This window comes from Acipenser ruthenus, chromosome 2 (genome assembly GCF_902713425.1).
Source record: "Acipenser ruthenus chromosome 2, fAciRut3.2 maternal haplotype, whole genome shotgun sequence".
In the NCBI taxonomy this organism is placed as follows: domain Eukaryota; kingdom Metazoa; phylum Chordata; class Actinopteri; order Acipenseriformes; family Acipenseridae; genus Acipenser; species Acipenser ruthenus.
In genome coordinates, this window is record NC_081190.1 from 5,908,944 (window position 1) to 5,935,458 (window position 26,515).

The following is a 26,515-nucleotide window of genomic DNA, read 5'->3' on the forward strand; positions in this document are numbered from 1 at the left end:
TAGCTTAGTAGAATGTGTGTCTAAGTTTAGGAGGGGATCACTGGATTGGACTAGTATCCTAGTTTATCTGTAGTGAATTATGTTATGGCACAGTCTCAAACAGGTCAGCATGTTGATCCAGAGAACTCCAGGCTGAGATGAAAAAAAACAACCCATCTTTTTAAAGGCTCATGCACCCACTTTTTGTGTATTGTGTTGAGTTCAATTTTGGATCACTCTTATTCAAAACCTGAACACAGAGAAGGATATTTCAAACCCAGTACTGTATAATTTAATTGCAAATTAGCAGCTCAGACCCAAAACCACAGTAGAATGAGGGACAAAAGTGCAAGTTTCCGATTAAACTGTGTAATAAGCGAGTTGAGGTTTATGAGAGGAAACAGATAGGTAGGTGGTTCCATTTTGTTCTTATCACATTTGGGACTGAAAGTTAATGAGCTGTTTTGTTTATGAGACAAGATGTTCTTTCGATAAGGTACTTTTCACTTTGATGCTAAGCTCAAAGGAACTCTAGAGGTTTTGCCTTTTCATTGCTGTTTTAAAAGAGCAATTATATTTAAATTCGCAGCACTCAGCTGCCAGTGTGTGAAGGGAGCTACATGTTTGTCGTGGCTTTTGCTTACAAAATCCTCCTGTTATCCAGGGGCCCAGTGGTATAAGATTGGGGGGGGGGGGGGGGTAAATAAATTTATATTGTCAGCAAATTTTCTAGAAACATGTTAGTTGCATGTCACAAAAGTTAAATTATTGCTCTAAATAGTTTCATGCCAGGTTAAATACAGTTACAATTGTTTTAGTCCTCTCTGAAAGTCTCCTTTAGGGTCTCTGAGTAGCTAACCTGGTAAAGGAATGACGTGTGGTGTGCAGGATGAGTCATACAACGCAGGGTCGTGTCCAAGTCACAGGGGATTCCACAGGGAGAGTCACATCCACTGTGGTGCTCCCATTGGTTACTTAGGCAAAATCACCAGGAACTGTACACTGTCAGGCTCCTGAGTGTAAAGAGGCTGGAGATTGGAGGACAGCAGTGAGATTGAACATAATTGGAGATTCTGTATTAATGCAATCTCAATAAAACAGAAAGTTTGCTCCTACTTCAAGTTAGGGCTCCAGATCTGTAGCCATTGAGCTACTTCTAACAGGGATGGATTTACTTCATAGAAGAAGAAACAGATTATTTTTGTAAGAATCTATGTTTGACACCAACCTAACCTCCTGGATATGATATTTGCTGAGGATCACTCTTATCACAGACATGGTTGAGGTGAAAAAATATGCAGTCAATTGCATTACAGTAATTGATATATTGAATGTGTTTATTTTGAAAAGGCAAGGTTTCTGTATTAATTATACTGCAAGAACAAAGACTGCAAAGTGGGTTATGAAACTCCGTGGGCAGCTCTCTGTAGGTGGGCTCCTAGGTTTAAAACTATATTACAGGATGTTTGCTACCTGGTGACCTCAAAAGGTGTTGGAAAGAAAACACTGAATCACATATAATATAAATATTGTTCTTCGATCAGATAGAAAACATTTATCTAACTTTGCATTGCATTAAGAAATTAAAACAGTGTTCATACAATGTGTCCATTATAAAACAGTGTGAAACGACACTTAAAAAATATTTTAATCCAGAAAAGATTATCGTAAATCTTGTTTTTCCTTCTGTTTTTGTGTCTTTCTCCCTAGTTAACAGTTCTTTCTCTCTTGCACAGTCTTTTTATTGTTTTCGGTCCGCTTTTTAAAATCTAGCCATATCAGTGTTCTTTCCCACAATTCAAGTAATTTGGCTCTTAACACCCAGCTCTATTTATAGACAAACCGTTTGTATACAGAGAAAAAGAAGAACAAAACAACTCAGCAGCAGTGGAGTGGATCCTTTTTTGCTTTAGATGACTGTCAGAATACATGATTATTGTCGTTATACAATTTTTTCAGACTAAACAAATGATCAAAACTAGCATGATAGGTGATCACTGAAAATCATGCGAAGGATGATAAGGGTAATTACTGAGTGTGCAGCTCCCCAGCTGAATAAATATCAATCCATTGTTCCACATGGATAACACGTAAACAAGTTTGCTAATGTAAAAACATGTAGAAGTGGAGATAAGATGCACAGGAAGTAAGGTGCTGAATCTGCACTGTAGTGCCCACATACCTCAATAGGTCAGGCTTGCTTACAAACCAACTTAAGTTACAGGGACACGGTAACATCATGAAAGCAATTCACAGCATTGCAGACTCCTGGCGCTCTCCCCAAAAAATGTAATGGTGACCATAACATGAACTTTTCTTAAGTTTCAGTTGTGCACATGTTTTGGAACATTCTCCTGTGCAGTATTTGATTACTGGTGCATCAGCAAACTGTTCAAAATTAAAGTCTTCACACATCCCTGGTGATAGTCGCACAGCGTATCTACAGACAAGCCGTGAGTTACGTTGCTGCAGACAGATGGATTTTAATGTACTGTTATGAAACATTGCTACTTCAGCAAAAGAAATGTGATATCAACTGAGATAATATTTCATGGGAAATTAAAAAACTGAAAACACTGCCCACATGGAAGCATAATAAACAAGTCTATCAAGTTGTGCTTTATAAGTTCATACTTTCAAAATGCTACTGCGCAGTAGGTAAGCTAGTACAATAGAAAAGTAGATTACACATCCTGAGAACTACTCAAACATATGGGAATCACAGTGCCCGCCAGTAGTACACTCTATCATGGGTTAAAGCCAAGGCATATTCCAGTTTATTATATAAAGTGATTCAAGTGCATTTAATGAAGGGCAGAATCTCTTCCAATTAACCTGTAACCCACAACGCTGCATGACCACCACAACTGACATGCACATAATCTACTAAGGGCATCTCTGCCCACCCTTGGTGCCGACCATGCCACTGCCTGGCCCGGAACACCAGAAAGGTTCGTTTACCCACTTATTTTTACCACCACAGCACTGGTGCCTGCTCTACGTATATTGCCACAGGATGTTTTTTTTTTTTTTGGTGTTTATAGGATGTTTAATCTGTGTATATCATAATACTGAATGTGCTTGATATACAGGTAGTATGTTTCAGATGCTTTGTCTTTCATCAAAACCTTTGACCCAGCAGTTCAGTTTGGTTCAGGTTCAGTTTGGTGGTAAACACAGGAGTTACTTAACTGTATGCCTATTGTATATTTTCTCTTTTAGGTGACCAGTGACCCCACAGGTTTATGTGACCTCCGTGTAGTTGGCATGCTAGGATGTGTTTTGTCTTTGTGTCTTGAAATAAACAGTGACACCCATACAACTGCTTTTGGTTCTAAAGTAATCATGTTTAGAAAGAACATAAGCAAAAAAATAATAATAATTATAATTATAGTATATAATAATATCTTTATATAGCACCTTTCATAGTGGACCACCATCACAAAGCACTTTACAGAGGTAGGCTGTGAACTGTGCATTATATGCATAGTAACTTACAATGGGACATTGATTTAACATCTCATCCGCAGGATGGAGCACAAGGAAGTTAAGTGACTTGCTCAGGGTCACTCAGTGAGTCAGTCAGTGGCAGAGGTGGGATTTGAACCGGTGACCTTCTGGTTACAAGCCCTTACTTTTACCACTGGACCACACTGCCTCCTAAATGTTTACTTACAGTACATCTTGAGAACCGCCTCTCCAACTGTAATAAAACATGGCAACAGTATTTACCACTAGTTTGTGAGTGTCAGAGAGAATTACTTGGGAATATAAGACTGTCTGTTATTATTTCAGACTTAAGTTTATTTCATATACATACTGTGGAAATAGGTCATGATGATCTACTCCTTGAGCTTTCATTTTTAATTTACAGTCCTGGCAGGGATGAATAATCCAGGAATACATCAGGTTTGCACACTAACAACCACACTGTGCAGATCCGTAGTACAACAGACGTGTCGTTGTTTTAGGGTAACTTTGAGAATTTATCTCAGTGCAGTTTAAACGATTGAAGACAGGTTCACAAGACAGGCCATCAGTATCTTTTTAACTTTTCATGTGTGCAAACCCGCCACCAAGACCCACACGTTGTAAAGCAGCTGCACAGTGTTTTGTGAAGGAAGCATTTAGAGATCAAACCTCACAACTGGCTTTCGCTCAGTCACCCACTGCGCTGCCGGTGGAAATAATGATATCCTTGTCAGAGCACTTTACAGCAGGAAGAACAAACTGAAAAGAATACAGACTGTGCTGGCAATTAGAGCACCACTGCATACTCACGAGCGTCTGCAATGATTTCCACGTTTATTGGGGCTTTAGAAACTGCAGGCACATACTGTATTTCTCAGAATCCTTCTGTTTGTGTTTCGTAAATGAGGTTGTGGCTCAGCTACAAAGGACCAACGTGTCACTCAGTGTCTGGAAAAAACCCTTTTCTAACTGCCTTTTAACAGGGCACAGGTCCCTTTTTTGAGTGGCTTAATTGTTTTCTGTTTATTCAGCAACTAAATCTGGCCAGGGGTATTTAACAGGATACTTTGTCATACCCCATTAGTTTTTTTTTTATTGGCATGTTTGTACTCCAACAGTTGAGAGATATGAGCTTCACTGTCTCACCATTCTCAGGTGACAATTCTTATTGCAGTGTTCATGCAATGTTCATGTGTGTTTGAATTGTTAACTAAGCTTTTTATTTGAGAAAAATAAATCAGTACTGGAAAATGTCCTTCTGTATTTATTTCTTATTTAATCAATATTTTGCATTTTGCACATTGATACAAGTGCATTAAAATTAAGGAATAGGTCACGAAAATAGGACCCCCTGGCTTGAGGTTAAGGTTAGAGTGAGAGCTAGGGTAGGGTTTGGCCGTTTTGTTTATTCACTCTGAACCCCAAGCCAATGTGTTGTATTTCTAATTGGGATCCTAACAGATTATGGTGTAATTGAATTGTTCACTTGGGCAAAAGCATTTTAGTTTTGTTAAATTATACAAACATCAGCCTACTGTATCCACACACAAACCTGTGAATGTGATACAGTGCACTCTGTTTATAAAAATCACATCTACTCAGATGATTTGATTCTTATAAGAGGATGATTCTTAAAAGCGGACCGATATGATTACAATTAGCAAAAGCGTCCCTCCGCACATCAGCAGTTTAAATACAAATGTCAACGGTGCTTAATCACTGAGGACAATACATCAAAACAATCAAAACAAGTCCTCGTGGGGAAGCAGCTTGTTATATGATCATGATTATGTTTACTCAAGGCTGCAGAATCCTATTTTACTACAGTATACTTGAAAAGTGATCGTCTCGTGAGGGTGCCTAGTTTAACTGCCGTGCGGTGTTACATGTAATGGCGTTTGAGTTAAAATAACATTACAGTACAGTATTTACTGTGAGGCCTACCACAGCATTTAATCATCTGTGGCTTACTTATTTTCAGTTGCGATGTAAATCTCACAGTTTTTCATTCAGCGGAGATACAAAGCTCTGCAATCCCCCCCCCTCACCGTGCTGCAACCCCCCCCCCCTCACCTCTCCGCGTATATCACACAATAACACTGCTGTACTCAGTATGTATTCAATGAATGTGTATTCACTTTACTGAAACAGAGTTTCACTAAAAGAGCAACACCAAAAACATACCTGCACAGTGCAGTGGTGCAGTCACTGTTTGATTACAAACTTGTCCAGTGTTCCCTGTATCATTGCACGATCCACGCTGCGTACGTGCCTAATCATGTGAGATGTGGTCAAATTCAAATTCAAATTCAAAAACAACTTTATTGGCTGTTCACGTCATTGCACTTAATACAGTACCATATTACATGTAGTCGGTATGCCCCGGAACTATTGTTATAAGCGGATTGCTTGATTCTTACAAGCAGGTTGTTTTAACATGCTTAGTATAGGAATGATTTTGTCCCAGTGGTTTTGATCACTATATGCGGTTGATTCTTATGTCAGTGATTCCTATAAACGGAGTGAACTGTACTCAAAATACATAGCAACACAGTGACCTTGTTACCTGCCTGTTTTGTTCCAAACCCCTCCGACACACATGCATTTTATTGTGACTGAATGAGTCTCTCATGTTCCTGGAAAGAATATATTTTGCTGCTTCTGGACCCTGGCTCAAACCACAGTGTGGAATTTGCTTACGCTTATGGAAAAACAGAGTGAGGAGTCAGAACTGGCACCCAATCACTGAGCCTGTCTGGAATAAACTGACTCACATCCAGTTTTATTCAGTTTTATTTTTCTTGACTTGTTTGACACTAACTCTGGTCTAGCAGTTAACTGTGGTGGGAGAGTTTTCTCAGGAATGCTGCCTTGTTTTCAACCACTGTTTTTGCCTTGGAAAATATTCTAGCTGAATTCTTAAGTGGGGTGGTTTACATAAAGACCACTAGGGTTTTGCAGATTTTTTATTAGTTGCCAATGTTTCTGAGGGGGCAGAAATTACAGCTGCACATCCATTTAATACGTCCCACCCAGTCATTCTGCAATTGTACTAAAAAAGTTCCTTTTGAAGGTACCACTGCCCTTGTGGTTGTGAAACTATGAACCTAAAATGTCCTTCAGAAGACTAATTGTCTCTTGTTGGCATAGCAACACTGGTACAGTTCAGCCATTCTTTCTGTAACTGGGTTTTTTGGCTCCGGTGAGGGACTGGCACATGGCACTGATGCTTGCTGTAGGAAAAAGCATTTAGATTAATGCATGCTGATAATTGTCAGTTGTAAATACAGAAACACAATGGTGTACAAGAATACATTATTGTCCCTCACGAGTCAGTGCTGGAAGCCATGTAGTGCTGGTAAACAATGCCAGAAAAGCTTATTTGCAAGGTTGAAGAATTCCCTAATTAATTCCTTTTTTGCTTTAATTGCCTTTGTTTCTTCAGAAAATCAAACATTGGCCAGAACCTGCCTGTCTGCTCGGTGCCAATGAGGTTTCTGCTATACAGATTCTTGACCCTACTGGCAGACATGCAGTTTATCATGCATTGTTTCCTTTCTTTATTGTGAGAATTCAACTTTCTTTCTTTGGCAATTAATTGTTTCATCATTTGCTTTGCCCGAGTGTGTTCTTTTCATAGGTTCTTTTGCACAAGTGGCATACACTCGTGTCTCTTTCAGTCCATTCCAATTCCTGATGTTGTTCCCAACTGATTCAATTAAGCAATTAAAGACCAGGCTGGAGCATGACTCAGGACTGTCCAACTGAATAAATAAGGGCCTCGTTGGGACACATTTCTGGAATGTAATGCACTGGCAGAGACACCATTGAGTATCACTGTTCTTGCCAATGTGCTGCTGCTAAGTTATAAGAACCCTTTAGGAGCTGACTAGACAGAGTTCTGGGAACAATCAGCCACTAGAAACCACGCGAGCAGAGGCGGGTTTGTTTGGCCTCCTACTTTTCATATGTCCTTACACTATTGGTAGCCACCAAATTCAGATTGAAAAGGGGGTTGGGTCCAGTAGATAGGAAGGGCCATCATACAGCAGAATGGGGCACTGGTTCAGTCTGGGACATTGGTTTCACCTTTCTGAGTCGATGTTCTTTGTTCTCCCAGTACTGACTTGACCCAGCTCTTCTGAGATCTAACCAGACTGTAATCTAAGGTGGCAGAATTGCCTGCAGTTCTGTTGTATTTATTTGGAAACATTAACGTATTATGTCACAGGGCATGTCCTCGCCTCACTGTAATTTTTGTTATATATAACAACCCAACAGCAGAAGTAGATAAAAAAACACAAACATCTTTGGCTAATGTACTGTAAGAGCATGTCAGGCCCTGTGATGACTCAGCCTGTTGATTTTCTCGCAAGAAGTTGCATATTTATCATGTTTCTGTCTTCCTGGTCTTTATTTATTTGTAAAGTTCTCTTGGTACAAAAGGTTACATATCAGTTATCCATGGCATACAAGAAACACAATCATTTTAAAAGGACACACAACTTTGTTTAGGGTCAAACCTTTTTGGTTGAATGAGGACCAGGTGAAAAGATTTTCGGTTGCTGACATTTTCGGTACATCTGGGAGCAAGTCAACTTACTGACTTGGAGACAGACTGCAGCAGCCTATGACTAGCTCATGTGCTGTAGAGTCCTTCTAAAGCTTATTGTAGGCTTGAGGTGAGATTTTACATCCCACCCAAAAGCTTCTTTCTGCTGTTCTTACCATATACAAGTGTAATAGAACGCTCTTAGTGACTTATACAAAACAGTCTTACCAAGTGCTGTTGCTGCCTCTTGTGTACCTCGTAATGTTGAAGTTGCTTGTGTCTTGTGTCATTGATTAACGGGGGGTCTGCTCCCAGCGTCATTTGTTTTTGCCCATCACTCAATCTGTCTCACAACAAAATCATATTCATTCTTTTGAAACATCTGCGGATAAAGTAACAATGGTCATACATGATGATAAGCGCAGTTTTCATATTGTTTGCCCACAAGGAGAAAAGCTAGAAAGGACTAAGCTGCAGACAGGAGCAGTTGAACTAGGTTGAGTTTTTTATTCTGTATTGTTTAAAACATTTCCAGATAAAACTGGGCACTGTACATGGGCCCAATAGGGATAAAAAAAAGGGTATTGCAGAAACTAATATCCCCAAGAAATGCTTCTGCACTTTTTTCAGCCACTGGGATTGATTCCAGTTTAAGCACATGCAGAATGCCTAAAGCTACTGGAAACAGCAGCTGCCAAGTTATGGAACCTGATTACAGTATCCTAATAAATTCATAAATGTATTTTCGCTGCTTACCCAGGAGTAATAAAACAGTTATTTGCATTGAATAAGGATTTTAAGAAGTCTGGAAAAAATGAGTCGTTCATTCTTCTCTGAATGGAAAAAAGTGGAAAATTATGAACAAAGCAGTTTTCCATTATGCAGATCGGTTGATTGCACGTATTTCATTTGGAAGGCTTACAATTCCTATCCTAAAGGTATCCTAAAGTGACCTTGTGATGTTATGATGTTGGTAGCTGTGTCAGGGTTATTCACACATGTGGCTATTCCAATCCATGGCCTTGCTCCAACTAGGTCTCTGATTATTGAACAGTCCAGGAGTTTGTTTCAACCAGGTTGTAAATGATTTAACTCACCCTATATAGGCTAAAGTCCTGATTTTAAACAAAGTCCTGAGTTGGAATGGAGTTAAAGTGAGTAGCGCTGTTCTCAGTGAACAATACCATTAAAAATAAACTCACAAAGTATTCGCCATTGTTATACAGTAAGTAATATAAGTACAGTAACTCTTGGTGTGATGGAACTATGGTCTTTCCCTGATTACACCAGCTTATGTCCTTGTGTTATTAAGCACCCTTCAGTGCTCCTATGGCTCTGTGGTTAACTGACACCAGATTTCAGGACTTTATTGAGTCCCAATGCTCGTTGGTGGCTAGTGTACAGTATAGTGGGTAACGTGGTGCGGTTGGTTTGTATTCAGTCTGGCTCAGGGGTGCTTTGATTTTGTTCACAAAATATCTTAAAAATGACATATGGAATCGTGTATAGATGTGATTCAAGAGCCATTTGGCAGCGAGGAGCACTTTCTGGTTGTCTGTGGTATTTGCATAAAGAGGACTGTAATCTTTTTAACATAAGGCATGCTCTGGGTATAACTCAGATGGTTGAACTGTCTTTATCCCTTTTTTAATGCTATCAAAATACCTTAATATATTGTGTAGAAGAATACTGAACCTGACTGTACTGCCCATCCTATATATGAGGCATCCTGTATATGAGGCACAACATGTATATAGTAAGTTTTTTATATAAACAAATAGGATTAACAAAGCCGTCCCAGGAAAAACACAGCATTTTAAACTTGTGTCTTGGCTGAGTCAGCTATAGATGGAAGAATCTGTTTAAAAGGTGTCCTTGCTAACCATTGTACCATTCAGTTGTATTCACATCAGAACCCAAGAAGAATGTGTTTGCTGTGGCCATTAGCAGTATTTTTTAATTCAGTGTGACGGGGGGACAGTGTTTGCTGATAACCTTCACAACAGGTGAAGTCATGTCAGTGAATTGAAATGTGGTCTGTGTGTTTTTGTTTTTCAGAGGTCCCGCTAGTGATGTATCTCTTTGCCCTGATTTCTCTGGTGTGGCTCTGGGGAGGCCTGCATATGGCTTACAGACACCTCTGGATGCTGATAATGTATGTCATCTTCAACAGCATGTTGGTAAGTACTTTTTTTTCTTATTTAACATTAGTTCCAGACGACATCTATCTGTGGTCTTGTGAAACAGCATTTTGAGGGCTGTTAAAATGTTTCTCAGGTGAACTGAGGACACTTAACAGTGATTTTCGCTATCTATCCGAAAATCTGGGACTGCCAGGTATTCTTTTATTGTAGGGTCGATTTTTACCGCGTTTTTCTTCTAAATAACAACACGTTTCTGATTTGATCTATCTATGGCCGATTTTAGTCCTAATTTGATTAAATAAATTCAATTTTAAAAATAAAGCAAAACACGGTCAAAAGTTTAAATCGCTATGTACTAGAGTTTTCTCCAGAAATTGAACACAAAAGATCCGCTTGCCACCCGCATCGCGTCGCGTCCAGTGTGAACGATCCTTTATGCTTCAAGTTGGAGGTGTGGTGGAATGGAGAAAATCAAGTCAAACATTTAAAGGAGGGTTGGAATAGTCACTTGGGGTATATCCACACATGCTGTTGCTTGCTGGGGTCGATTGCTGAGTATTGGTACTGGCACAGAACAAGCCATGGGGAACACAATGCCACTATAAAAATGTCCATAGGGGTGCTGTTGTAGCCAATTTTACATAGTTGCTTAACTATGAAAGTTAACACCACTAAGTGATACAATGTGGTATTAACCCTTTACTGCCCTGGGTATGTTCCAATACCTATTTAATACCTAGTTTCTCAATCTCAAATATATAGGACACTGGGTAGCAAAGGGTTAATGAGCTAAGGCCTCAAATACACAACTGTATTTCTGCTAATTAACCATATGTTATTCACATATTGGTAATAGGCAACCAGCAATCATCACTGTAGGTCGGCTGGATAATTCACAGCATGTGTTGATATAACTCACATCAAAAAAATTAAGTCCCGCCCTGCATACAAATATAAACGTACATAACTTTCTATAAGATTTCTTTAAAAAGGAACATTGAGTAATTGAAGAATGTAACAATTACTTGATAGGATAAGTTAGTTTAATAAAACCATTAATATAGAACCTACAGCTATGGCCAAAAGTTTTGCATCACCCTATAGAATTAACCTGCTGACTAATGTTACGTTAACATATTGAATTACGTACTGCTTTGTAGTTTTCCATGTACTTAACGAGAAACAAAAATTGAAAAATGTGACATTTCGAAATCTAACATGAAATACTGTGCTACTACTATTCTAGCTTCCGGTAGGCTTTTGCAAGATCATTTTGTAGTTTCTTTGATCACATGATGAGATCTAAATTATGTTCATATAGTTTTTTTTAATGATATGTCAATCCTATAATTCTAGGTGATGCAAAACTTTTGGCAATAGCTGTATTATATTCTTCCATTTCTCCCTGTTCAATCATATGAGTTACTCATGTCGGTACCTTGACCCTAACCCCGTTTCCATGGAAACCTGGTCATACTCATGAAGGGGAAAGCTGAAGGGAAGGAGCGAGATCTCCAAGGATGTGTATGCCTGTTTTTCAGAACAGAATTCAAAACCGATGGATCCTGGTAATTAGTGTGCACTGGAGGAAATGTTGGTACATTTGGAATTTAACAATAAATAGTTTTAACTGTGAGGTATTTGGTGCTCTGATTACACATTTAACATACACAATATCAAAACATGTTGATTGTAATCTTATTTGATAATGTCAACAATTACTAACAATGACAGACAAGACTACTGAATACATAAGCTTCCTATTGTGAAGAAAAGCTTTTGCCTTCTCATATAGGCTGTGGTGTGATAAGAGACAAAGTGCTCCTCAGACAGGCATTATAAGAAGCCACAAGTGAAACGGATAGTTTATGAAGTGAAACCAAAAGTCAAAGCAAGTCTTGCACTCTTCAAGCTGTGATATATACAGGTGGAAATCAGTGCCAGGGGGACAGCAGTGTGCCCCAGTGTGAGGGACGAAGGACGAGGTACAGCTCGCAGTAATGCAGAAGCTAAATCACACACATGCAAAAGAAACTAGAAAACTTGTCTTTGTGAACAAAAACAATGTCTACAACTTTGATTGCGCTTCCTGTTTTTAAGTGGACCACTGCTATCTCTCCACAGTCACGACCATCTGAAGAGATCTCCCTTCTTGCACCCGGCACCCTGTAATTTCATAGGTTTTACTGTGATTCTGAGACACACCACATCTCTTTTATACATCTAACATGAGTAGTGTGTCTGTAAAATGAATTGTGTCTGTACAAACCTGACTAGACCTGTCTACCCCCCTCCCCACAAATCTACCCACAGGAAAAAAAACATTATATATCATTGTCACAAAGACGGCCGGAGTGGGTGGCGTCAGACCAGAGCCAGGAAATAAAATGACAGAGAGGTGTGGTTTGGTCGAGCTGAGCGAATGCTTTCGCTCAGCATTTAATAAACAGAACAGAAAATAAAAAGGTTGAACAAACAAACACAAGCACAAAACAGGACACGGCACTGGAGCCAAAATAAACAGGTAAACAAAACGAACTAACACACAAAACAAGCGGACGAACGTTTAAACAAGTACCGTGCTGGCACTTCCAGCACGCTGTAGCAATTGTTATTCTTACTTTCTTTTTAATGCTTTCTCCTTTCTCTCTCCCGTTCTCCACTCACGAACACCCAACCCCGACTGAATGAAATGTGCATCTATATATACTGTTGTGCTGGGATTCAATTACTAATTAATTATTCACTTGAATCCCAGCATGTGAATTAATTATGTGCAACCCCGTGCTCACATATTACATTTAACCAGCACGTGAAGTGATTTGTGTCCTCCTCGTGCCTAAATATAAATCTACATTTTTAAATACACGTGAAACACAGACCCGTTTATATCCTGTGTACCAATCTATACACCAACATTAACACACGCACGCAACATACAACACATAATATGCACACAGGGGCGGGGCACATTGCCACAATCATTAACTAATCCTTGGTTAGAGCATGCCAGAAAAAGAGACTGAGAATAGACTGACAAAAACAGAATGTCTCCCACTTGACAGCCTTTTAGACATAACTAGATAGCAAATCATTCAGCACTATAATAAAAGAACAGGATGAATGTTTTCAGGGAGAGTGCCAAGGCTAATTGGAGGAAACCAAAGTCTCATTGTTATCAAAATGATTAGGATAAATCATATTCTTGAAACTGCTGTTGTTGAACAACCACCTAGAGCAGTTTCATAAATAATTTGTTTATCAAAGTGAAAGCTTTGTGACTAGAGCCTGATATGACAGAGATGCATATATGTGTATAATGTAGATGCTGGCTTTTTACTGCATCTCGTCAATGTTTATCCATGAACTGAAGATCCTCAGAAGCACAAACACTTTGCATTGCCTGTTTTAGAACCTTTTTTTTTTGGTAAAATAACAATTTGGTTATGGTACTGTTGTAAGAAAATCCTATTAAACTAGACTTGCTTTTTCTTGAAAGGTTCTCCTGTAATGGATGCTTTGTCTAGACAGCTGTTACACTCCAGGTTACCTAAGAAACATTGTCAATCAATGGGGGGCTGTCATTGTCAGGTAGTAGTTTCAGTCTTTGCAAGGTGACTTTTACATGCTGTGTAGAATGGGGAGTCTTTACTATAGCCTTAACATGCATTCTGCTCTTGTTTTTATTATTATTAATTTCTTAGCAGACACCCTTATCCAGGGCGACTTACAATTGTTACAAGATATCACATTATTTTTTCATACAATTACATTATTTTTTACACATTATTTACACATACAATTACCCATTTATACAGTTGGGTTTTTACTGGAGCAATCTAGGTAAAGTACATTGCTCAAGGGTACAGCAGTAGTGTCCCCCACCTGGGATTGAACCCACGACCCTCCGGTCAAGAGTCCAGAGCCCTAACCACTACTCCACGCTGTTTACCTTTGAAAGAATGAAGGTAAAGTTTAAAACAGCAAACCAATGGTTTCCATATAGTTCCTTTGCTTAACTATTCTAATAAAAGACAGTTAAAAATATAAATACCTTCTCTTCACAAACAAGTTCTGCCATAACCCAATAAATCAGCTGTTTACATCATCTAATTAGGAAATGACTACCCCCCCCCCCCCCCCCAATAAGCTACAGGGCCAATACATACTACAGAGACATTACAGAAACAGGCCAGTCTTAATCTAATCCAGAAATGAGTCCACAAGACAGGACCATTTTTATACAGACACCCCAAGACAGACATAAACATATTAGAACAGTATGTTCATTTTGTTCCAATTTCCTTTTTAAAGGATATATTGTACTATCGATTAGAGCCACATAAACACATTTGGCCTATTTTGTAAGCTATTTGTCCACACAGAAGAGTTATGGCCACAGCTGTCTATTTAGGTCCTGTTTTGATGTAGATGTCAGTGGCATTAGTCAACCCATAAGCAAATGAGACCCTACTGGGTGTGATATTAAGCGGTAATAAACAAGAGACACAGACACACTAACAGACCAATAAGAGTTCTATAGTCTTTGTAGAGGGATGCACAAACCACTCATTTGTATTTTCACTATTGCAGAGAGTGAGAAAGCTGTCTGTCAGGATGAAGTATGCAGTTATCCTAGCATACAGCTTATTCACTCTGCATTCTCACTGTCTTCTGCCACCTTTTGAGTATCAGTAAGTCTTGACCAGAGATAAACCCATCTTAAGTGGCATTCTGTGGCATTGTAGAGCTAAATTGAATTGACTAAAAATGAGAAATACAGAAACAATTAAATCAGAAGGGAAAAACTTGTGTGGTATTGTGGCAAAGTGGTGTGTGGTTACAGGTGTGTGCAGTGCAGAGCGGATACAAAACAGACAGACAATGAATTCCAGGTGCAAGGGTGTTTATTGATTTATTAAACAATGTCCAGAGCCTTATGGCGAACGCCTGTAAATAATAGTGATGGAGTGATACAACGGTGTGTATCACTCGGTAATTGTAATCCCCGGGTTTGACCCGCAACCAAAAAGTCCAGTTTCGTACACCAACACTATACACAAACAACAAACACAGTTTTTAGTGACAGTGAATAGGTGCTAGTGGTGTATTACAGTTCTCCGTGAATGCAGGGGTGAAAGTGATGTCTGGGTTTATGCTGGCTACAGCTCTGGGTAGTCTAGTTTGAGACAAACAGACAGGTACAACAGACACTAATACACACAAGACAAAAACTCACGGTTCTCGCAATACTGCAACACGGTCTCCGTGTAGGTTTGTAACTAACCATTTACCAAGGGACAGATCACTTACACTACCATCCTCGCTCATGACCCCGAGGTTAACGAGCGCATCCGCTCCTCCAATCCTCGGATGCCACGCCGTTTCCCGTCCGAGTCATTGAGTTTGGGTACCGTAGCTCCGCCCCCTTCCTAAATGACCAACTTCCACCTAACCCAAGGAATAAATTATCATGCTATTTAGTTAAGGGTACTCTGTTCCTTTTACACAGCACCCTCACAGGTCCGGAGGGAGATCTAACACCAAGAATCATTCGATCTCTGTCACAGGTATACATTATGTTTAAAAACATTACAAATAGTACTACCCCCTCCCCACCCCATTTCTTAAGCAGCCCTTTATACCGCAGAACCAGTTATAAGGTGGCATAGTTACGGCTCCCATTTCCCCATAATGCCATTCCGTAATCCATTGTCGTTATAAGGTGAAACACACATTTTGTAACTATGGCCCCCGACTATAGCGTTCTAAGGAGGAGCATTAGGTTGGTCCATTTGCTCATGGACAAAAAGTATTTGGCATCACTCTTAAATCAGTGGAATAGTACTAAAGAGCACAATATTTTTTTCTTCATAGAAAACCAGGGCAGGATTTACATATATAATTACATGTTGTGCATCTTAACCTTACTGTAGATGCCTGTACGGTGGGTAACATCTGTTCCTCAATGCTTATTTAGCAGGATTCACTGGCATCTTTTTACTAAGCCCTGCTAAATCTTCCTGTGAACATCTGCATTTTATCATCTTGAATTTTGCGTGACAAATATGGAATTAATCAAACTGTTCCAGTGTTATTTATCGAAACAATTAACATCTGCTTTTGTTTTGTTTTTGTTTCTTCCAGTAAACTGTGAGAACAATAAAAAACACAAACAGGTTACTGATGCAAATTGATTTTCCACATCCTGTATTAAAAAACAAAATGAGAACATTTCTTTCTGCATCCTTTCATTTATACCGTGCTGTACTGTGGTGCAATATTCTTTGGTAGCACATGAATAGTACTGTAATTTCTATAATAACTGGGTAACTATATTGGTCTCTTTACATGATAACTACTTTGTAATTACATTAAATACAATCTTGTTCTTGGATTTAATTACATGGTAACTCATAATACTCACCTATTCAGTAGTTACAGTGTAAGAGCATCATGCATTGGTAGTTAGTGGATTATTACTATGTAATTACATGGTAATGCCTCTGTGATCTAAAGTGCTACCAAAGTTTCCATCAGCACAACCACTGCATTCAACCTGGAGTGGTCCGGTGAACTTACCAGCATCGTATTCTTGTGGATCAAAGACCCTATGTAAATCATCTTTACCAAATGGTCCTGAAGCAGCAGTTTGAATTTTGAGTCACTGATCCCACTGCTTTTCAGTCTCATTTTGACTTCCATTTGGCAGTAGTCCTTTCCCCTACAAACTACTGGAATAAACCTGGCAAGAGTAAATGCATTCCTATATGAAAAACACTACATACAGTACCATCCAAAAACACAATGCTTATAGAGCTTTTACCTCATCTCACCAACAGTGAAAAGAATCTGTAATGGCAGTGCATCTCATAACACCAAATCAGTGAGTGAACCTCAGAATAACATTCTGTTTATCTTTGACTAAGCCCAGCCAGTATATTTTTCAGTCTCAGCCTTAATTATTGTAAAATTAATTACCAGATGATTACTGGGACACATTATTAATGGGTGAATACTTGAAATGAAGCATTGCCTCTGTGTTTCCCATAGAAAGTTATGTGTTACTTTGCTGTAAAACAAAAGGTCAGGCAGTGCTGTGCTGTGCTTCCTGTTCTGGGCTCTGTGATTGAAAGCGAGTGTGTGCAGATGATACAGTGCCATTTCAGGGAAACTAAACACATCCTGATAATGGTAGTACATCGTTTAAATGGTGCTGTTAACATGTACTGTACATTTATGTAAACAGTGCTAAATATAGAAGTGTCACACATGGAGAGCTGCGTGCAGATGGTCTTTGTTGTTTGCTATACAGCTGTTTTAGGGGAAAGATACACTGAGAGAACAGTATAGAAGTTGAGTTGCCACTAGGTTCAGAGGTTTGTTGGACCTTGCTTTTCTTTGTTGTTTTGCTTCTGGCCTATAGAAATTAGTAAAGCAGCAGCACAGTGGTTACTTACATGTGGACAGTAGTAGTAAACACAAGCCGAAGGACATTGTTTCAAGCTTTGGAATTAAAACAAAAAAATAAAATAATTGTGTCTGCTGCATTAAATCTCCAGCAGTAATATTATTGTTTAAGGTTCCTCCTATCTGTGTGGTTTCAGAAATATATATATATATATATATATAAAATAAACAAAAGCAATGACAAAATACAAATGAAGACAAAAATAAGATTAAAAATCAAAAACTTAGATGATGTTTATTCACAGTGTTACAAGTTTAAAAATGTTTTTCATCTGTCATTTTTCTTACGGCATGCTAATAGTGGGCTGCAGTGCCTAATGCAGCTGAACAGGTGGGCGACATATGGTGAAAAAGAAACAAGAGGGAACCTCTGGTTTAGAGTTTAGACCCTAATATTTACATGGCTTGGCTGGGATTCTACTGCTACATAATGAATGAAAGGCTAAAACAATGTTTGCATAGTAACAGAATATTCCAGCATTGCAGAATGAAAGCATTGGGCTCTTGTAGGCAGGCGAGTGGGAGTAGTGTGATTGAAACTAGCTCAACAGCATATCTTTTCTTCATTCCCTGGACCAACATGGCACATAAGTGCAATGGAGTGACCTAGAAAGCTGGTTTTAAGTTTGGGACTAAATTAAATAATACAGCTTTTTTGTTTTTAAAGTAAACAGCAAACATTTAAGCACATATCTATCTATCTATCTGTCTATATATCTATCCTGCATTTATATAGCGCCCTTCATGTGTTCACATCACAGAGAGCTTCACATAAAAAGAACAAGGGACAGTTCTAACAGTTAAAGGCAGCTCTGAACAGATGGGTTTCCAGTAGCCGACCAAAAGAAAAAGTTGAGTCTGCATGTCGTCTGGGAGGGCATTCCAGGCTTTTGGTGTATAACAGCAGAAAGCTCTCGAGCCGAATGTTTTGAGATTAGCTCGAGGGATCTGTAGCATTCCTGCGCTAGACGATCGCAAAGTGCGCTTTGGAGCATGAGTGACAATTAGGTCGGACAGATAGGTTGGGGTCAGATCATGCAATGATTTATACACCATTAGAAGCATTTTATAGTCAATGCAGGACTTCACAGGGAACAATTTGTACCTTACATGTCACACAGTTATGTTCAATGTTACCCTAGAATGTAATTCATCAGTGTCTTGTTAACTACATTTTCCATAGTTGCAGTGCAGACTTGTTAAACAGCCCAGTTTGTTTAATTCCACGTCTGTATCTTGAGTTGTTGTGACTGGCTACATACATGAGACAAATAGCCACACTCCTGCTGTTCTGTACAGCAGTATGAGGTGTACAAATGACATATTACAGCCCTTTTATAGGGCAGAAAGTAAAACTGAAATGAAAAGGGGGATTTCTTTTTGTTGGTATAATAACATTTTAGAGGAAACAGAAAGAGAAAGTGTGTTTTGTGTTGACAGAAATAATTCACTTCAAAGGAGAAGCTTATTGGCAACATTTGCAAAGCCAAACCAGTTAATCATTAGTTGTTACTTTTTACACTTGAAGTTAATCTGTTTACTGGGCACACAATAACCTCCATCGAACTTTTAGCTGGCTGAAAGACTTTTAGGGAAATCTAAATCTGTATATCCTTGAACAAGGCTCTGTTTTATTTTATTATTTATTTCTTAGCAGACGCCCTTATCCAGGGCAACTTACAATTGTTACAAGATATCACATTATTTTTTCATACAATTACATTATTTTTTACACATTATTTTTACATACAATTACCCATTTATACAGTTGGGTTTTTGCTGGAGCAATCTAGGTAAAGTACGTTGCTCAAGGGTACAGCTGCAATGTCCCCCACCTGGGATTGAACCTACGACCCTCCGGTCAAGAGTCCAGAGCCCTAACCACTACTCCACGCTGTTTACCTTATTGTTACAAGATATCACATTATTTCTACATACAATTACCCATTTATACAGTTTTTTTTTTTTTTTTTTACTGGAGCAATCTAGGTAAAGTACCTTGCTCAAGGGTACAGCAGCAGTGTCCCACGAACCTCCGGTCAAGAGCCCAGATTTACTGTATACAGTCAGCACTCACATATCCAACCCTATAAAATTTTCACTTAAGTGACGGTTAAACGCGTGTGACGCATATCTGATTATTTCATTTTGGCCCGTTCCAACCCTTGTCCGTTTTTTGTTATACTTGATTATGTAGGAGTCTGAACAATGTTTATTTTTTCCATCCATCATCCTCTGTACTGTACCGTGAAGCCATGTTAGTTAACTACAAAACCTGATGTTACCACCCATCTGACGGTAATCAGCCCAGATAACACGGCTATCATTCATCATCAACATGTCACAGTGACAGAGCATACAGCCACAATATATTGTATGCACCATGTTCTGGATGGCTACATTTGACTAAATACACACAAGATTACATACTTCACCTCCAGACTGAGCAGGTAATGGCATCCTAAATAGAAAAGAGCAGAGCAATGGTTCAATGCACTGGAGATTCAATTTCTTCCCTGTTTAATATTCAGTTGTTCTCTGGCATTCTCTATTGTTGTTTACCAGGCTGACTAGCTAATGTCCTTTTTCAACTGCTGATGAAGTAGAATTTCAGTTACTTCTGGCTCTCAGATGTTTAAAGTGGTTGTAGCTGAGGTAAAGTGACTGAATGTAAGAGATTTCCTGTGAGTAAAGCATGCAATCTGAGAAGGCTGTTTAAAATGAAACTGCATGTTTGCTACAGTGTGTGTTTCTTTCAGAACGGCACCTTTGAGACCCCCTTGGTCATGGATGGCAGTGCACGACAGTTCAGATGAATGGAATTACCATTTTAAGGAAAGGAATAAGGAAAAGAGTTGGCTACAGGCACAAAGTCCATTTCTTTGACTCAGTAGATCTGTTACCTAAAGCCCAGCTTAGCAGCATAATCCAATTCGACTCTGGGTTTTATGTGCACATCAACGATTGACAATTTGGAAAGTAATTAAAACTGAAACATGCTTCACTCTGATCTTCAGATTTTCTGCCGTTCTGCACGTAAACCAAGCAAGTGAAATTTGCCTCAAACACAAATGAAACCCTCTTGTTTTCTATGGTCCTTCGTGAAGCCTGTTGTGTGTGTTTGATTTCAGGGCCTCTATGTCTTCATGGTGTACTTTATACTGCACAATCAGCTCTGTTGGCCGGTCAAAGCCAGCTACAGTGTGGAGATGAGTGGACACCCCAGCCCAGGATCAGCATTTCAGGGGAGTGGAGGTCCTTCGGTGGGGGGAGAGATCAGCAAGTCCACCCAGAACCTTATAACTGCCATGGAGGAGGTAACTTGACTTTAAGATGGGGTTTCTTTCATTTTGTTTTGCATTTTTATTGTTAAAGATAATTATTATGTGATTTTAATTAAATTTTGTCCAAGTAAGAGGATCCTTTTTGACTGCTGCACCGACATTACTGGTAAATCATGCTGCTTTATCAACCACTCACTTATCAGATGAAAAATAAAGTTTGTAAATAATTTGGCATTAAACAGACATGAATACAATGAATTTTATGCAGGGAAGAATCTATCTGAGGAAACCGTTACTTAGAAAGGTGTTCTAGGTGTTTTTAAGAATGGTCTGGTCCATATTGAAATCTTTCTATGACTGCTATCTTACTGCAAAGGTTTGTGCACCCTCAAATAATCTTTTTGTTTTTGCTTCATTACTACTTTTGTTTGTTTTAATGGTGTTGTGTAATGCTGGTTCTGAAAAAAAAAAAAAAACTACATTAGGGAACATGAGTTTCATAACCGGTCCCATCCACTCTCCCTCTCACAATTGGAATATGCTGAGTGGTGTGTAGGTAGCACTCTGTGATTCTCTATTGTCAGCCTATGAGTTAGTAATCAGGGTCTGTTTTGGGGTCCAAAGGCCCAACAGGAATGCTGTATTTACAACCTCACAGTAAATTTGGTCAGAAGAGACCCCATAATGTTATCACTACTGTTTAAAACTTGCTTAATTATGGCCTATTAATAATGTAATTGGCATAATCTTTTGAGAATCAATATAGTGATAATAAAGTCATAAAGGTAAATTGTAGGTAATTGTGCAGGTAAAAAAATACAAAAAAAAACCCAATAGAGACTTAACTTAATTGCATTTACAATGAGAAAACAACAGGGATTCTCCTAGCGAACCCAAAGACAGTGTCTATGTGTGTAGGCATTTAGAACAGAACTCCCTTTATGAGGTGTCGTTGTGGCATGATAACAATGTACTTTGTATTAATGGTCTTGGAAGTGAGATTACACTTCTCTTTCTAGAAGCCCATACAGTGTACATTAAGCAGGCATTTCACGATGATTTCTTCCCCCCAAGATTTGAGATTCATATTTTCCGCAGCAGGGTGGAAGTATAACACCAGGCCTAACAGAAGAGTGATTGAATTTTTGCATTGGCATGACCCCATTCCACTGAAGTCCAGTAATCCTGTTTTATTCATGAAAGCACATATTAGGGTTTACAACCACTTTCAGATCAAATTAGAGTCTATTAGTGCCAAAAAACCTTTTCAACTTCGAAAGTGGACGTGTTACAAAGATCTGTGTCTGATTTCACCCAACTGAACATTTTGTACCAGTCACTGATCCGGCAACAATTAAACCAAATTTCTCGCTCCGTCAGAGTCCTGACTGCCAGGGAAATGTTCCTGTAAGAATGAAATGAGAAAAGCTGCTATTACAGCGGTGGGCTCTTGATGCTATTATGGCTGTTCGGTATTGCAAAGGGGATTTTGATTTGATCAAAGATGCCCTGCTGGGTAATCTCAACGCCAGATTGGTTCCATGACAAAATACTAAGACTTGTTCTAGAAGAGTGGGGGCTGTCTTACAGCATCTATCATTTCTGTCCAGGCAAGTGCAGGTTGCAGTGTGTAAGCTGTCAAAGCAAAAACAAACTTCCGATTTTACTTAGCGGAAACCGTCATGGAGAAGGGGATTGCAATACACTCAAGATAGTTAGAAACAAAAGCGTTTATTTATTTAGCACGACTTAGGAGATGTGTCAGGAGGACATTACGTCGCTCTTAGATATGTCTGGAAAATTGGGCATCCAATTGTGATGAAACTCATTCAAGGGATTCTTTACCAAAGAGTTATGACGTCCTGATGGCCTGCTTATTCGTGATTTCTGGCTTTGGTTGGTTAAGCAACACAGAATGTCTGTTCTTTAACAATGAGGGGATGTTTGTGTGGAAAATTTAATAGACAAGGGCTTGTGGAAACAATACAACTGAAGTTAATGATTAAAGAAAACAGGACAACCGTAATGTGTTGTGGTTTATTTTTATTCATTTATTTTTTTCTTGGACATGAGGCTGTTTGAGATGAGAATCTGAGTTGGATTAAGCTGATCCTCTCCAGGATTATGTGAGCTGGTTTAGTTGTCTAGCTGTATGGCGTCTGTCTCTTAAGCAAGGCACGTCTTGCATTCAAATCCACGAGGCTGAATAATACGGGGTCCAATGAAAATGATGGAGCTCGAGTGGTATCTCATTTGTGATTGATTCTGATCCCTCCTTTCATCGGAGCAGTAGGTACATCCAGTGCTATGTCTAATGTAGTTGTTAATTAGTTGTTAAGCCTTAGTATTTTCAAGCTGTAAGCCAAAGAAATGTCACCAGTGCAATACTTCTGATCCCATATTCCTCAGAGATTATCAAGCTATAGTACTTTTGAATAGCATTATAGAAATGTATGCATGGTGTGTAGGGCATCTCTTAAATAAGAGAAATATATAGCAGAGAGGACTGCTAAGCAAAGCTGATCTAAAACTGTGCAAAATTATGAAAATCATTAAATAGTGTACAGTGTGTGTGTCTTGATTAATGGCAGTGTTTTGGTAAATTTGAAGATGGGATTTAACCTCTAAATAAAAGTATCGCAAACACTGTCAGGCAGGTCCCTCCCACAAACTATCAATGAAAGTAAAGCAAATACAGAGTCAGGCAGGAAACTTATCTGGAAAGCCGAGTGACCTCCCAACCCCACCCCCACCTCTACCTCCACTTCACTTTGCTCTGCCAATTTCTCAATCAAGCAGTATCACATTACCTCGAAGGCGTTCTCCATACGATACAGGCAGCTCCTTAAGGCAGAAACTCAGATTATGTGAAGTCTAAATACTTTCCTCTAGTGTTTTGCTAACTTAAGAATTAAATGTTGGTATTAAATTGGTTGTAATTTGTATACTGTGAATAAAGTTTCCGCTGCTTATATACTGCATGTCCACGTATTGCACTGTCCTGGAGGTTTGATTTTATTGTTATACCCAAATAAAGTCTATTGACAATATAACAACTACAAAAGAGCAGGTGCAAAGGGTAAACAAGATGCATCTACTGCAATGTTTTTTTTGTTTGTTTTTTGTTCACATTTTCCACATTTAAAATTTTCAGATGTATAGTTTTATTTGAAAGCAAGTCATTCATGAATGGCCGTTCTTAATGTTTGTGTTCCTCCTCAATAACGAGTGTTGTTGTGTAGGTGCCTCCAGACTGGGAGAGAACATCATTGAGGCCCAACAGCCAGGCCAGCAGTGTCTTGAAGCAGAGTCCTCAGAACGGGAAAGCCTACACCACACAGGGAGGGTTCCCTAACAGCTCGCTGGTGGCAGAGGAGGAGTCCCAAGAGTTTGATGATCTAATATTTGCCTTAAAGACTGGTAAGTGAATCATCACGTTGCATTCTGTATGCAGTGTTTGGACAAACGCTTAGAAACAGCTGCCATAACACCACTGCTTGTAGGGCCACCATGGGCTGGCAGGACAGCACCGATTCAGTATTTATACTGTTCTGGAGTGGTACCACATGACCAGGCCTCACTAATGTAGGCCTCTGGTTTCTTCAAACAAGATGGGGGTGGAAATCTGCAGTGAACACTTTTCTTCTGAATGGCCAATATGGTCATCAATAATTTGACTTGAGACAGGGAGGTGTGTGTGCTACAGCTGTCAAGTGTTTCTATTTCTTTTGTGTTCAAACCGCTGTATATATTTAGCATTTGCAACATGTGAACAAAGAAGAAAGGAGATTCAAATTAGATATCATAAATTATTTTTTAAAGCTATAAAGATAACCAAGACACTGACTGATGTAAATACTACAATTTGTATCAAGGAGGGGAGAGCATGTCTATAACCCCAAATACAGAGGTCCAACAACATCCACAGTACATGGCGTTATTTTATTATTATTATTATTATTATTATTATTATTATTATTATTTTTATTTATTTATTTCTTAGCAGACGCCCTTATCCAGGGCGACTTACAATTGTTACAAGATATTACATTATTTTTTACATACAATTACCCATTTATACAGTTGGGTTTTTACTGGAGCAATCTAGGTAAAGTACCTTGCTCAAGGGTACAGCAGCAGTGTCCTCTACCAGGGATTGAACCCACGACCCTCCGGTCAAGAGTCCAGAGACCTAACCACTACTCCACACTGTTATTTTAAAATATATTTTCAAAGACGATATAGTAAGTTGTAACTTTTCCAATATCCTTCATTTTATAGAAAGCCAGCGTGGGATAGATCCTGTCTTCTAGACATTATAGGCAGCAGTGTGGAGTAGTGGTTAGGGCTCTGGACTCTTGACTGGAGGGTTGTGGGTTCAATCCCCAGTGGGGGACACTGCTGTTGTACCCTTGAGCAAGGTACTTTACCTAGATTGCTCCAGTAAAAACCCAACTGTATAAATGGGTAATTGTATGTAAAATAATGTGATATCTGTATAATGTGAAATAATGTAAAATGTGATATCTTGTAACAATTGTAAGTCGCCCTGGATAAGGGCGTCTGCTAAGAAATAAATAATAATAATAATATAGTCAACACAGTGTAATAAACAGTGTGTCCGCAACCCCCAGAAGCTCCCCTACCTTACTCTTTCCTACCTGAACTCTCAATCTGGCAATGCTACTCTTAGTTCTGCACCAAGCCCTTTTAAAACAAAGTGTTCTACACCAATGCGTGTTTTAACTAATCTACCAAGGGGAGCTTTTTTCCTAACCTCCTGTTGAGCAATTATGAATGTGCCGTCAGCTTCAGTACCTGCTAGATAATTTATCTTCATGCCAAGGGGGTTTTATAATGAAAGAACAGGGCAATTTAACTTTACACACCTCTAAGAAAGGACCTGCTTGCAGCTGCACTCCCCTATCTAGTTAGTATTATTATTAATATTTATTTCTTAGCAGATGCCCTTATCCAGGGTAACTTACAGTCGTAAACAAAAATACATTTCAAGAATCACAGTACAAGTAATAATACAATTAGGAGCAAGATAAAAAATACAATGACAACAGGTATTTCTCCCTACAAAGATAACAGGTATTTCTCCCTCACTGAAAAATGTTGACATGTCTCTAAGTTTACATTGGAAATTAAGACCCAGAGAGGTAAAAGGTTAATGTATGGTAATGACCGGCTATACTTTCTCATTCAAGGAATGTCACGGCCAGTAACCTCTGAGAGAGCAAGCTTAGAGTCAGTTACCCAGCTCTGCTGGAACACTATTGTACTGTGTCTAATAGCATGATTTTAACCAGGCTTCTTTATAATCATTCATAATGTAACTCTGAATTGAATTATTTTACCATTCATTCAGAAAGTTGATCTGTAAGTTTCCGATACATACCCTCAAGCACCAGTTGATAAATGCGGTTTCGTTTCATGAGGTGTTAATTGAATCTAAATGTATATTTCTCCACATGTATTCTTTTGATTGCTTACATTTACAATTTTCCGGAATGTTTCTCTCCATTTATAAAGTTAATTGAATTAAGCTCCAAGGTTTTTATTTTTTTATTTAAGAAATGTTCATTTACATTGCATGACAGAGCTTCTGT

The 26,515-nt window shown here is 38.9% G+C and overlaps 1 protein-coding gene across 3 annotated transcripts in view; it reads left to right on the forward strand.

Annotated features, from left to right (window-relative positions):
• The window catches only part of LOC117403690 (adhesion G-protein coupled receptor V1-like), a 184,882-nt gene that overhangs the window by 156,925 nt on the left and 1,442 nt on the right, over nt 1-26,515 (forward strand). For all 3 annotated transcript variants that reach the window (XM_058987310.1, XM_058987321.1, XM_058987332.1), the window contains 3 exons: nt 10,061-10,182; nt 20,748-20,933; nt 24,143-24,320. In XM_058987310.1, coding sequence (XP_058843293.1) covers nt 10,061-10,182; nt 20,748-20,933; nt 24,143-24,320 — 486 coding nt within the window. The remainder of the gene's footprint in view (nt 1-10,060; nt 10,183-20,747; nt 20,934-24,142; nt 24,321-26,515) is intronic.